Below are 13159 nucleotides of genomic sequence, written 5' to 3' on the forward strand. Positions count from 1 at the left end.
GCCGGCTGCACTGGCTTAAAGGGAAGTGCAGAGCTCCCAGGACATTGTGTCGTCCGCCTCTTCACCCAAAATGGGAGTGCAGAGAGGCTGGGATCTGTTCTTACTCCAGGCAGAGGGAGCAGTGCCGGCACAGAAGGCACCCGTGTTTCAGGTGCTCTGCTGAGCAAATGGACCTATGTGTGCCTGCGTGCGAGTGCCTGGGTGGCCACAAAAGCTCCGTGAGCATTAGGTATCTTTCTGAGAATAATTCTCCCATTAGCTTGGGGATGCAGAGCTGGTGCAGCAGCATAAGCCCTCAGGAAATGAGCACTGTGCTGTGATTGGAAAGGGGAAGGGGAGGTAAGCTGGGAAGGGGACACTGGTGGGGCAGGGCCGGAAGGAGGGAGCTGTGGAAGGCTTTTTGGCCTAAGTGAAAGAGGGCTTCACCAATGATCTGGCTGTTTTGGGTCAACGTGGCTCAGGAAAGTGCTGCTGCCTTCCATGGGGCCTTGGGCAGATCACATGATACTTTCAACCTCCACTTAGTCATCCGTCAAGGCTTTCCTACCTTGCAAGGACTGTCCCGCAGCAAGGATGAGGGGACCAATAGCCATGTGCCAGGCACATGTGACTGAGTTTTACTCTGGTGATCTTATTGATACTTCTGCAGGAGGTCCTTTATTATTTTATGTTGTGATTTTTATCTTGATTTTTTTGTTCTTCATGATTTTTACGTGAACCAGGTTTCCCATCTGCTGCAGGTGGGATGGCCAGGGTGTCGCAAGCTCTGGCCCAAATCCTAGATCCTGAAGTCTTGGACCTCTAGCCAAAGACCTGCAGCTCCCCACTCCCTGGGCCCTGGCTGGGAAGGGGCCCTCCTCTCAGAGACCCCTGGGGACTGGCGGAGCCTAAGTGGGGGGGACTCACACTCTGCCCTCCCCTCCCCCAGGTACAAGACGGTGGTGACTCCCCGGAGGGCGGCGGTGGCCATCGCTGGCTGCTGGATTCTCTCCTTCGTGGTGGGCCTGACGCCCCTGTTCGGCTGGAACAGGCTGGGGGAGGTGCAGCGGGCCTGGGCGGCCAATGGCAGCGAGGGCGAGCCCGTGATCGAGTGCGAGTTCGAGAAGGTCATCAGCATGGAGTACATGGTCTACTTCAACTTCTTTGTCTGGGTGCTGCCCCCGCTGCTGCTCATGGTCCTCATCTACCTGGAGGTCTTCTACCTGATCCGCAAACAGCTCAACAAGAAGGTGTCGGCCTCCTCCGGGGACCCGCAGAAGTACTACGGGAAGGAGCTGAAGATCGCCAAGTCGCTGGCCCTCATCCTCTTCCTCTTCGCCCTCAGCTGGCTGCCTCTGCACATTCTGAACTGCATCACCCTCTTCTGCCCTTCCTGCCGGAAGCCCAGCGTCCTCATCTACATCGCCATCTTCCTCACTCACGGCAACTCAGCCATGAACCCCATCGTCTACGCCTTCCGCATCCAGAAGTTCCGGGTCACCTTCCTTAAGATTTGGAATGACCACTTCCGCTGCCAGCCCTCACCCCCCATTGACGAGGACCCCCCAGAAGAGGGGCCCCACGACTAGACTCCACCTTCTGTTCTCACCTGGCTGCCCACATTGGGGGCATCAGCCCAGTCCCACCTCCCCACTGGTCCCACTCCTGAGCCTTCCTGGCAGGGCTGTGGGGTGTGGGTGCCCTGCAGCTCAGGTCCTGGAGGAGGTTTGGGAGGGCGGTCCGTGGGGAAGGAACCAGGGAACCTGAGGAGAGGAGGAAAGTGGCTTGAGCCTCCCCAGCCGTGTGACCATCATGCAGAGAGCCCAGAGCTTTGGGCTGGAACGGACCTGGGGAGCCTGAGGCTGCAAAGGGGCCATGTGGGCTGGGAGGGCAAGCTAGGGTTCCCATGGCAGTTGGGGGAGCCTGCTTGTCTCTGGTGGTAGTGGGGCAACCCTGGGAAGCCTGAGGAAAGGAGAGGATCCCCTCCAAGATGGAGGGAGGGAGGGGAACTGGACATCGTGGTCTTGCCTTCTCTTCTTGCTGTGGGAGAAGTTGGCAGAGCCACTGAGAGGCAGGAATCAAGGAGACTCAGTGTCCGCCTCCCAGGACCCTGAGCTCCTAGCCATGCTGGGTGCCTGGGTGCCTGCTCTCCCTGCCCTGGAGAGCCCAGGTTTATACTTGGGAGAGGCAGAAAGAGCAGGTCCAGAAATCATTCCCAACTTTTGCTTTATTCTCCACTAGCCCTGGGACCCTGAACTGGGGTGGGGCTCCAAGCCCCTTAGAGCTCATGTGGAGTTGAAGTGCAGGCCTCATACAGCCACCAGGTGGCAGCACTGAGCCCTTGCTCGGGCCCCGGACGTCCCAAGAAGGGGCCTGGGCGGTAACTACCTGTCCACTGGGCCCTGATGATGGCCTGGACTCTCTTAAGTGACACCCATCTCTGCTGTTTCTGGGCCAGATGGAGAGGAGAGCCCCAGACATGACAACACGAAGGAGCGTTAAGCCTGCCTGCGGAGGGGGTGGACAAGGAAGAAGTGCTGGAGTGACTTGTGCCAGACTAGAACAGGCCAGGGGAGACCACACCGCTGAGGGGGAGGCAGAAAGAGCTTGCTGGCATTTAAATGTCCCCAGCGTCCCTGGCACTGAGCACAGTTTTCAGGGGCTTTGGGGCTCTGTGGCACGGTGTAGGCTTTAGAGCATCTAGGGAAGTGTCCACCCTCGGCCAAGCTGGAGGGCGGGGTTTGTACAGAGGGGAGGGGGCGGGTTCTGCGCGTGATTCCAGGCCCCGCCCGTTCCTGGAGGTGGGATGTTCCCTGGCTCCCAGGGAGGGCCTCCTGACTAATAAAGACTGTGAAACTTGATTGACAGCATGCCCCTGGATACCCACCCCCACCACCATCTGAGGGCAGCAGAAGACCTCAGCGGAGGAGAGCAGTGGTGGCATGCGGGAGAAGCACGGACCAGACCGAAGGGGGGGGGTGCAGGGAGGGGAGATATGGAGGCATTCAGAGCAAAGAAGTTTCTAGAGAAGAGTGTGTCTCTTCCTATAGCTATGCTCTTGGCATAGCAAACCCTGAATGTGAAAGCCAGATGCTAAAAAATCTCTTGTCTGGAAACCTGGAAACCCCACTTACATCCTGAGTCCCCTCCCACTGGCACCTTCCTCCTGGTGTCATTTGTGGACACCTCCTCGTGGTGACGACGCGCTCCACCCCCCTCGTTGTGACACAACCCCTCCCCCATCACAACGATGCTCACTGTCAGAGGCCCCGCACCGGAACACATCACACACTTTTATTTGAACGGTTCTCACCCAGAATGCACCGCTCTGCAGGGGCACTCCAATCTTTGCACCTCCAGGCCCCCTTGTGCCCAGGAAGCCTGGCCTGGGGCCTGCCAGGCCTACTCCTGGCTCCTGGGCTCCAGCCTCTGGGGGAGGGAGACTAGGCAGGTACCAGGGAGCAAAGCCCTCAGCTGTCACCATGGAAACGGGGCTCTGGGGCATCCATGGAGCTTGATTCTGAGTCTTGTGGGCCCGGCCCCCTAGGTCTGCAGCACCTGGCAGAGAACATGCTTCATGAGCCCAGGGTTTGACAGAGCTGGGCTCTTCCTGTCCTACTGAAGCAGTGAGATGGGGCAGAGGGACACAGAGGCCCTCTTTCCTTCCCAGACTTCCCGCCCCAAGGGCCCAATGCCCAGCACTTAGCTCTGCCCCTGCAGCTTTGGGATCCTCCCCTACTTGTCTGGAGCCTCAGAACCAACTGGGAGGGAAAGTGGGACACAGGATGTTGCCCCTCTTTGCTGAAACGGAAACAGGCCCAACGGAATGCCCTGGACTAGAACCCTGTCCTATGTGCACATTGCCAGGAACAGCAGAGTAGTCCGCAGAAGGAACTGCCACCTTCCCCTGTCCCCTTCACCCTCAGCTCTGACTCTGTCCCCTCCACCCCCAGCTCTGACTCTGTCCCCAGAGGCCCCGGGCCCAGCCATTTACCATCCTCCTCGCCCAGCCTCCTGTCGCTCTTCAGTGTGTGGCTGACGCTGGAAAAAATGCCACAGTCAGAGTGGGGGAGGGGCGTACCTGCAGGGGACCCGAGTTGGAGGGAATGGGACGAGAGGAGCTCAAGGCTATACATCTTCACCCCAGGCAGTCGATCAGTTTGGGTGACAGACTCTGCTACCTCCGTTCCCTACATTGGGCCGTCCTCCCACTTGGAAAATCCTTCCACCAGCCGGACCTCTCCATCTTTACTAGCCCTCTGTCTTGCCTTGATTTCCAGCACCCAGCCTCATCTAGCCCAGCAGGGGAAGAGGTGGCCTCTATGAAGGGACGGTCCCTAGGGAAGGACGTTCCCCATACCTTTCCCCTTGACCTCCAGCCGGCAGTCCACAGATGCCTCCCCTAACACGTTGACAGCCTTGCAGGTGTAGACCCCGGAATCAAAGGGGCTGGGCTTCCGGATCTCCAGGGTGCAGACGCCTTGCTCAGAGAGGGCGCGGTATTTGGGGTCACCCTGGATGTTCATCTTGTTTTTCATCCAGATGATCTTGGGCTAGGGGGGCATGGTCAGAGGAGAGCTGAGGAGGTTGTGGGCTGGGATGGGCTTTGAAGTTGCTGCCTGGGAAGATTCCTCATCCCCCCTGCCCCCCCCTGCCCCCACCTGCCCAGGACACAGAGGGGCTTCAGCCCTAACCTTGGGTGATGCTCGGACGCTGCAGAAGAGCTGAGTGCTGTAGCCGGGGGTGGAGGTGTGGTCAGCCAGGGGCTGGGTAAATGAGGGGGCTTCAGAGAAGTCTCGCTCCACAAACCCCTTTGGTTTGGCAACAATATCTGGGTTCAGAGGATAAAAGGGGGCAAATTTGAGATTCCAGGATGAAGTCAGTTCTAGAACTGACTTCATCCATTTTCCTAAAATAATCACTGTAGCTTACATTTAGATGTCTTATTTAATCTACATAGCGTCCCTCTGCAAGAGCGAGTTTGTTATTACTACTTGACAGATGGGAAACTAAGGCCCTTCATGGATGAATGACTTGCCCAATATGACTTTGGCCGTTTGGGGCTTAAAGGGTAGACAATCACGTGATGACCGTGGCTCTTTGGGCAGAGAGCTGGTGGTTTGGAGGACGATCTTCGCATCAGCGAGGTCAGGAGACAAGCCATTTCATTGTTGCTGTGGGATGCGGGAGCTCCATGGCAGGGAAGCTCTCGGGAGGCTCTTGAGAAGCCAGGCGTGGCTAGCATGTGGGAATTTAGAGACAGAAGGCCTCAAAGAGGCAGAGGAATGCCGGCACAGTGCCTGGGTGGGTCAGGGAGAAGACAGAGAGGGCAACGGGCAGGAAGACTGGGTAGATGAGATGCTCTTGGCTGAGGCTGAGGACTTGTAACCAAGAGACACACCCTTCATTTCTGTCTTTGGAGATCTGACTGGTTTTCCTTTTTTAAACAAAAATGTCTTCCTAGCTCTGTGCAGCACAGGCTGGTGTTAAAAATTTGCGTGTGCTTTCCCGAGCCCACACAGACTCCGCGGTGGGGGGAGAGGAGGCCCGGAGATCGCAGGGTGACAGGGAACAAGGGTTTGACATTTCATATTTGACGCAAGCATGTCACAGGGCTGTGTGGACACAGTAAATACCCCTATCTCTCCTGTCCATCTATGTGGTGTTATATGAGGGTCAGAAGGCTTGTGTTTGAGCCAACTCACCGGACTCTACCTCCCCACACATCCTGCCCCCCAGAGTAGTTCCCTCGGGACACCATGCGCGAGCCCCTGTGATCCCTGTGATGTCGGCAGCCACCAGCAACTTTGGAATAGACGCGTAGCCTCCCAGGAGACGCGTCTCCTTCCCATGGGTTTGCTCTGATGTGTTTGTTAAAATCAGTCCACCACATCCACTTCTGTACAGTCCCTCGTGGGAACGGGTGAGCATGTGCATTGCTGCAGAGTCGGGGCGCAGAGGGCAGAGGACACTCTGGTGAGCCGCACCCGCGAGGAGCCCACCAGGAGGGGTGCTGATGCCCCCGGACAGGCCGAGCCCAGCCAGGGGCAGGCAGAGGGGGTGCGTCAGGCAGGCCTGACTTGGTTTTGGTCCCGGGCCCAGACCCACCTGCCTTCTGGATGCGGGCTAGCTCCTTGGTAGTCGCAGCCGAGGTGCTGAGCCCGCACTGGTTCTCGGAGAAGACCCGAAAGGAGTAGGCGTTTCCCACGATGAGGTCAGAGATGGTGCAGGTGGTCGGGTGGTAGCGCTCCAGCACCGTGAACCATTGCTGCGGGGACCCCAGCCCGGTCATCCTCTCCTCAGACCCCTGCCCTTCCCCTCCCAGCTCGCCCTGCAGCCCCTTCCTCAGAGGGGCTCATTCCATGCCTTATCCCAAGGGAGCTGAGCCATCCAGCTTTGGGAGAAGGGGTCCCTGGAGCACTCAGATGACCTCACTGGGGTCCTTGGAGAGTTCTAGATTCTTACTACTCCAAGTGTGGTCTGAGAACGTGCCAAGTCAGAATCACCTGGGAACTCCTGGGAGGTGCGGGATCTCAGCGCCCGCCCCAGACCTACCAAGTTAATCGGCATTTTACCAAGATTCCCAGGTGACTCACTGGCACATTACATTTCCAGAAGCACTGCTCTAGACCTGGAAGGGCCTCCCAGAGCCCCCCTTGCAGTCTTCAGGAGGCAACTGAGGCCCACAGAGGAAAGGGATCTTGCTAAAAAGCCATACGAGGAGTCAGGTTAAAGGTAGTTAGACTAGAACTTGGTCCCTGGACTCTTGGAGGGCTGGGCCTTCCTGGCCACCTTGGCCACTTCCCCCAGCCCCGCCCCACTCTGCTCCAGCAGGCCTCACCCCTGTCTTTTTGTCTGCCTTCTGCACAGTGTAGCCCAGGAGCTCTGTGTTGCCTGTGTCCTGGGGCGGTGTCCACTCAAGGGCAGCGTTGCAGCCCCAGACGTCCAGGAGCCGGATGCTGCTGGGGGGTCCAGGTTTCTCTGCAGGACCAGAGTGCGAAGGCGGGATGAGGGGCAGGTCTGGGCTTGCTGCAAATTCCCCACACCCACGATCTGGTTCCTGTCACGCTCCCAGGCCTGATCCCGTCAGCCACCAGCTCTGGGGTAGGAGGTGGGGTCTCTGGGTCCCGTGCAAGGCAGCCCTGCCTCCCCTGGTCTCATACCAATCACCAGGATATCGATGGTTGCCTTGGCCTCCAGGCCTTCCAGATGCACGGTGAGCTCGTAGCAGCCCGAGTCGGAGCGCTGGGCCGAGCGGATGAAGAGGATGGAGTCCTGGTCCCCGGTGCGCACATTCACCCGCTGGCTGTCCAGGGCGTGGCCATTATGGGTCCAGGAGGCCTGAGGCTTGGGACTCCCCTGGGAGGGAGGAGCTCTCAGGTACAGGAGATGCCAGCATCCCCCTGCCCACTCAAGTCCGGGGACCTCTGGAGCTGGCCCCATCAGCTCTTCCCAGGAGACGCAGGTGCTGCTCACAGCCTCCCTCTCCAGGGGTCCAGCCAGCCCTAGGACCACCTACTCCATCCACAGGCTGGAGAATCACAACTGAGTCATGTGTACAATGGAGGGAGGGTGAAGCTCCCCTGGTGGGTCCACGAGGACTGACCCCCATGAGGATCCTGACATTTCCAGCGTCCCTTTGCCGTGCGTCAAGTAGGGACCCTGATTTCCATCCAGGCTGTTATCCTGAACAGGGGACGCACTTACCTGGAAGGGGATCTGCAGGTTGACTGGCTCTCCCACCTGGCGGATGTAGGTCTGACGAAGGTGGCGGGGGACTCGGATCTTGGGCGCCTCTGCATCAAAGGGAGAGGCCGGGTTTAGGACAACGTGGGGTTGCTGATTGGAGGCTACCATGGAGGGTGTAGGAAGCAAGCGGTGAGGGTTGCTGGCTGGGCAGGGGGGATCCTAGATGTGTTCTGGGGCTGCCTGCTTGTGGGAAAGGCAAAGCTCACTAGTGGAGATCCCGGGGCCCAAATCCCCCGAGGCCCTTGGGGAGTTGAGAGCGGGGAGCTTCCAGGAGGGCAGGGCCCCCATGGTGTGAACTAGTAAGCATCCCGGGCACTCCCTTGGAGCCCTGAGCCTGCCAGGCTGGGATTTACTCTGCAGCCCAGGCATTCCTGGGCTCCAGATGGGTCCTGGCCGGCTCCTTGGCCCCCCCTAGTGGGGAGCAGGTGCTGCACCTGCCGGCCTGCGTTCTGCGTTTTGTTCTGGGGAAAGGTGGCCATGCCTTCTTCCTCCTAATCCAGCCCCCTCCATTCCACAGCAGCCCAGAGCCTCCAGAGAAGCTCCTAGGAGATCCATTTGCCCATTTCTCTGTCAGGGGCCATATGGGAGGATTAGGATCTTTTCCTTTCTTAAATGAGGCTGGAGCCGTTTTACCCCCTTCACCTCTGTCGCCCCTCCCACTACCTTTCAGTCTCGCAGTTGGGAAGTCCTTCCTGAAATCTCACTTCAGTCCCATGCTAGGTCGGGGAGCCACCTTCCTGACTAATCAGATGCAAACACCAAAGCCCCTGGACCTTCCAAGGGAGGCTGCAGCCGCCATCGTGCCCCCCGGGGTGGGGACAGGAGCAGGAGCAGCGGGGGCTGCTCAGCGGCAAACAGGTGGTAGCAGTTGGTCAGTGGCACACAGGCGGGAGGGGAGGAGGCGGTGAGAAGGAACACTGTGTCTCCGAGGATTAGCTGTGCAGGCACTTGGCCCTAGGAGCATAAGGAGTGAAGTGCTCCAGGGGCAGCTGCAGGGGGCCAGGAATGCTTGGCAGCTCCAGGTGGCTAAGAAGGGACAGCTGAGCAGCTGAGGATTCTGGACAAGGTCCCCACCCTGCCCTGCCCATGAGGAGGGCCTGGCTGGTCCCCATTTGTTCACAGCCCCCCCCCCCCCCCGCCCGCCCTTCTCTCCAGGAAATCCCCTTCTCTCCTGCCAGAGGAATTTTAATGGAGTCGTGGGTGCTGAGTCTGGCTGGCTCCCTCCAGGTTGGGCCTTGGAGTAGAGGGCCCTGACCTCTGTACCCTCTCAGAGTCTGATCTCCTGGCATAGTTCCAGCATCTTCCCGGTCAGGAGGGCTTCCTGGCACCTCCAGGCCAGAGCCCACCTGTCCATACAGTGGCTGCTCGCCCAGACTCAAAGGATGGGAGGGTCACAGAGAAGACTCCCCGATGCTTGGTGACACAGGAATGGTCCTGTGTGGGAGGCAGGTTCTGGAATTGCTGCTAATAGGCTCAATGACCTCAAGGGAGTGCTTGGGTCCCTTGGGACCTGCTTGGCTTGGAGGGACAAGCTGTCACAGTCTATGATTCTAATCTCCCTGGCCCCAGGCTTCCCACATCTCTTGGGCGCTAAAGTTGAGAAGTATTTCTTTGAATCCCAATGTGACCTCTCCTGTGGCTCTGAAGCCCACTCTTTTTGGAGGCTTTGTCCCAAACTCTGGGGGCCAGAGGGTGTGGGGGAACAAGAAGGAAGTAGAGAAGGCCTCAGGCCACCTGCTGGCCTGTATCTCTCTTCACCCTGGGCCCTGGGCTGTCCCCAGAGACCTCAGATCAGCCTAAATGACTCACTGCCATTAACAGACTGAAACCCAATCGGCTCCGGGAAGGGAGCAAGGGTAGGCTTGAGGCTAATGCACCCTGCAAATAGAACTCTTAGCAAAGGGACAGCAGCTGGCCTCCAAGGTCCCCGCACACTGTTGCCCTCTGGGGATGGAGACCACTTCGCAGGCCTGCAAGGCTCTCGTCTTTCTCCCACCAGAGACGTGGTGGGATAAGAGGCAAGCAAAGACTTCTCTCTACTCCAAAATCTTTGGGAGGATCTGGAACCCAGTCCATAGGACACGAGCAGAAAAGGGGCAAAAAATGAGCTTCCCCGGTCGCTGGAGGGATTCCGATTAGACAGGAGGAAGAACAGAATGGCTCTTAGCATTGGGACGCTGAGGCAGGTGACCTGGGGAGCTTGAACTTTCATTTCTGGGGTTCTGGGAGCCCCTTTCAAAATGTTTGGGGGCTGGGCCGCTCGGGGAAATGGCCTGTTTGGCCTCCAGAGGCTTGCTACTGAGGAACTTGGAACTTTCTTAAGGCAAGATGGGTGATAGCATGTGGCTTGTGCACGTGAGGGTGAGATGGGGGACGATGACTGTCCTGTGTCCTCTGCGCCTTAGCCTCACGTTTCCCTACCTATCACCCAAGGTGCCTGGGAAGGGCTGGGGAGCAGGAGATGAAAGGATGGGCTTTACCGATGAGCTTCTGGATGTGGACAGGCTGTTCTAGCACAGCTGGCAGGCCAGTCCCCGCAGAGCTCACCGCAGCCACACGCAGGAAGAACTTGTCCCCCAGAGCCAGGTTCCGCACGGTCAGCTGGGTCACCATCAGGGGCCGGGCGTTCACGGGCACCCACTCTGAGGCTGGAGAAATGGACAGCAGGCAAGGCCCCGGCTTCATGATCACCGGCATCCGTCTCAGTGGGGCTTTTCTCCTCCCTGGTGATCTGGGGCAGCTGACCTCCCTCCCTGGGCCTTACTTCCCCCTTGCTCTCTTTCCCTGACTTCTTGTCAAACGGTAGCAAAGATACCCGGTGTGAGAACCCTGGAACGGTGCTCAGAGAAGGTATCGCTAGAGTCTGGAGAGGGTGGGACACATGTGCCAAGTCACACAGTAAGGTAAGAGCAAAGGCGTAAGCCAGGCTGAACTTGGCCACCATGAAGGTGAACAGGACAGGGGCAACAGGAACTGGGCCACTGCCCTGTTTCCCTGTTTCTCTTCACGGTCTTTTCCTCTTAAGTCTTCCCACTCCCAGCTTCTCTGTTCCCCCCTCCCGCTTGCGCCCCAAGCAGGCTCCCCCAGGATTCAGCACCTCTCATCAGGGCAGCACCCCAGCGGCCCGGACCCTTCGCTCCCTGTTACTCATTCAGAGGATCCCTGGAGCTGGGGGATGGGGGTGGGGATCTCCCAGAGGGGTGTCATTTGGACACCCCCCTGCCTCAGAGAACCATAGGGTGAGCAAGAAGCGGTGGGTGAGCGGGTTGAGGGGACCACTTGCACTTTCTCCTTTGGTATGTCCCCCCAAGACTGGCCCAGCTGCAGGGGCTGGGGCTTGTCTCCACGACACCCGCAAGCCCACCTCCCCTGGGGGTACACAGTGCTTAGCCCAGAGCTCACCTCCCTCTCGGCAGAGCTCCAGCACGTAGCCCTGGAGCCCCAGCCTCCCTAGGCTCTCCGGTGGCTCCCAGCTCACGGTCACCGAGCTGTCGCTCACATCCTCCAAGGCGAACAGCAGCGGGGCGCTGGGCACGTCTGAGGGAGAAGTAGGGGGAGATGAGGAGGTCTGTGGTGGGGACCTCTCCCCCGCCGCACTCCCTGCCATGCCTGCTTCCCTCCTCCAACTGGCCCGCCTCTTGTCACCTTCACTTGGAGGTGTGGGTTTAGTGGCTTGGGGGGCCGTGGGGGCCGTGGGGGCCGTCGGGGCTGCAGGCGCCGGGGCCTGAGAAGCAGGCTCCGGTGGCGGCGTGGGAGCCCGTTCTTCCCCGGCAGACTCCAACGCTGCCACTTCTCCAGCGGGCTCTGTGGTGGGCGCCTGGGCCGACTCAGAGGCAGACTCCTCTGGACCACAGTCGGAGGCCTCCGAGGTGGCTTTCTCAGTCATTGCGGGGCTGGCTGGCTGTGGTCAGGCTGGAGTGTGCCGGGGTCAGTGGGAGAGGAGCTGGGCCTCCAGGGTGCCAGGACACCGAGGTCCAGGCTTATATAGCCAGGGCAGCCCCACCCCCAGCCAAAGGATGATTCCCAGCTGTGGGGTCAGGTCAGGCAGGGGGACTGGGGGGCAGGGAGATGCCTCGGCCAGGAATAGCTCTGGGGGAGGAACGCAGGGTCCCTTGAGGAGCGCAGTAGCTCGTCCATCACTCCGACTGGATCTCAGCAGCCAGGGTGTTGGAGCCCGGAGGGAAGGACAGCCCAGATGGGTGAGAAGGGGCATTGCCGAGAGCCGGTGCCAGGGGTTAGGGCAACAGGGACAAGAGCTTCCATCTGGAGAAGGAACCCAGGTCATGCTTCTTGTGTTTGGTCTCTGTGGAGCCTCTTGTCCCCGGGGCTTCTCCTCCTGGGTGCTGGGACCCAGACAGCCTGAAACAGTTTTCCCCAGGGAGCACTCCCAGCTTTGTTTCTGGGATCCCACACTCCCCTCGGCCTCCCATGCCCTGGACACTCTCCCATGTGCTGTATGGGGTTGAGGGTTCTAGACCAGGAGGGGATTGCGATATCCAAGGTGGGTTGGAGGAAGATTCTTCCAGCAGTGGGACCCCAGGAAGGGGACCTAAGACCCCCGGTTACTGCTTTTGCTGGAGAGGCTGGAGAGGACCAAGTCTCCCCAGTCCCTGTGACAACCTCCTAGCCCTTGGCAGTGAGATAAAGGCATGAGGCAGAGCTGGAAGGGACCCCAGAGGAAGACAGCACTCTGAAACTTCTAGGCTCTTCGAAGCGGGGGGCGGGGGGTGTACAGCAAACGTCTACTCATGGATTCATTCACCCAGTAAAACGTTCTGACTGGTAATCATTTAACAAGCCGGAAAATAGCACGTTTCAGGGAGGAGGGGAGGCCATGGGAACCGTCATTGCGGGTGGGAGCAGCAGTCGAACGCACCCCTTTGGAGAAAGGGTGATGGGATCTGGTAAAAATGGGAAATGGGCATGTCTGCGACCCAGCAGTGACAGCCCTGCAAAGTGTCACCCGTGCCCAGGAGCCACGCATGCGAATGCGCACAGCCGTGTTATTCGTAATAGCCCAAACCTGGGGAAAGCAGCTGGCCCTCCGCAGCTCCCCGTGACCACGTGCCCACCACCTATAATCCAAACTACGGGACAGGACGAGCCAACTGCAACCCCAGGCGACCTAACGTATCTAACAGTTTCATGGTGCACAGGAGGAGGAAGGCTCAAGCACCGTGGGACCTGGTCCATCTTAAATTCAAACTCAGGCAACCCCAGGCTTTCTTCTTCCAGGGGTTTCTGTAGGTGGTAAGATGCTGAAGGGAGGCAGGGGAGGTCAGGAGTGGCTGCCTCCAGGCGGAGGACGGGGTGTCTGTGCTGGGGGGGTTTGGGGGGGCACTACTAAGGTTTCACTTCTTTTCCTGGGGTGGTGGTTTACACAGGTTTTCACCAGTTAGTAATTCTTTTTCTTTTCTTTCTTTCTTTCTTT

The 13159-nt window shown here is 58.9% G+C and overlaps 2 protein-coding genes across 4 annotated transcripts in view; one reads left to right on the forward strand and one right to left on the reverse strand.

Annotated features, from left to right (window-relative positions):
* Window positions 1–2840, forward strand: part of ADORA1 (adenosine A1 receptor) — a 31111-nt gene extending 28271 nt beyond the window's left edge. For both annotated transcript variants that reach the window (XM_004756338.2, XM_004756337.3), the window contains exon 3: window positions 929–2840. In XM_004756338.2, the coding sequence (XP_004756395.1) occupies window positions 929–1568 (640 nt within the window). In that variant the 3' untranslated portion in view covers window positions 1569–2840. The remainder of the gene's footprint in view (window positions 1–928) is intronic.
* Window positions 2841–3251: 411 nt separating this feature from the next.
* MYBPH (myosin binding protein H) lies at window positions 3252–11697 on the reverse strand. Of its 2 annotated transcripts, XM_013058158.2 has the most exons (11): window positions 11374–11697; window positions 11131–11265; window positions 10209–10376; window positions 7687–7775; window positions 7143–7338; window positions 6821–6960; window positions 6088–6247; window positions 4674–4810; window positions 4340–4532; window positions 3974–4020; window positions 3252–3537 (listed from the first exon to the last, which is right to left on the reverse strand). In XM_013058158.2, exons 1-10 carry the CDS (start codon window positions 11612–11614, stop codon window positions 4004–4006), a joined length of 1476 nt encoding a protein of 491 aa, XP_012913612.1. In that variant the 5' UTR covers window positions 11615–11697; the 3' UTR covers window positions 3252–3537; window positions 3974–4003. The 2 variants fall into 2 exon arrangements, with proteins under 2 accessions (XP_012913612.1, XP_044936963.1); XM_045081028.1 differs by lacking the exons at window positions 3252–3537; window positions 3974–4020; window positions 4340–4532; window positions 4674–4810 and adding an exon at window positions 4817–5918.
* Between the last annotated feature and the right edge of the window lie 1462 nt (window positions 11698–13159).

Source organism: Mustela putorius, unplaced genomic scaffold (assembly GCF_011764305.1).
Source record: "Mustela putorius furo isolate JIRA1106 unplaced genomic scaffold, ASM1176430v1.1 tig00000508_pilon_pilon_pilon, whole genome shotgun sequence".
Classification (NCBI taxonomy): Eukaryota; Metazoa; Chordata; class Mammalia; order Carnivora; family Mustelidae; genus Mustela; species Mustela putorius.

Excerpts from the sequence above, each read along its gene's own strand:
- MYBPH (XM_013058158.2), bottom strand. The coding sequence starts at position 11,614 with ATGACTGAGAAAGCCACCTCGGAGGCCTCCGACTGTGGTCCAGAGGAG. Across the intron at positions 10,377-11,130 it reads GGAGCTCTGCCGAGAGGGAG|CCTCAGAGTGGGTGCCCGTG; the intron begins GTGAGCTCTGGG and ends CCATTTCTCCAG. Across the intron at positions 7,776-10,208 it reads CCACATCCAGAAGCTCATCG|AGGCGCCCAAGATCCGAGTC; the intron begins GTAAAGCCCATC and ends CCTTTGATGCAG.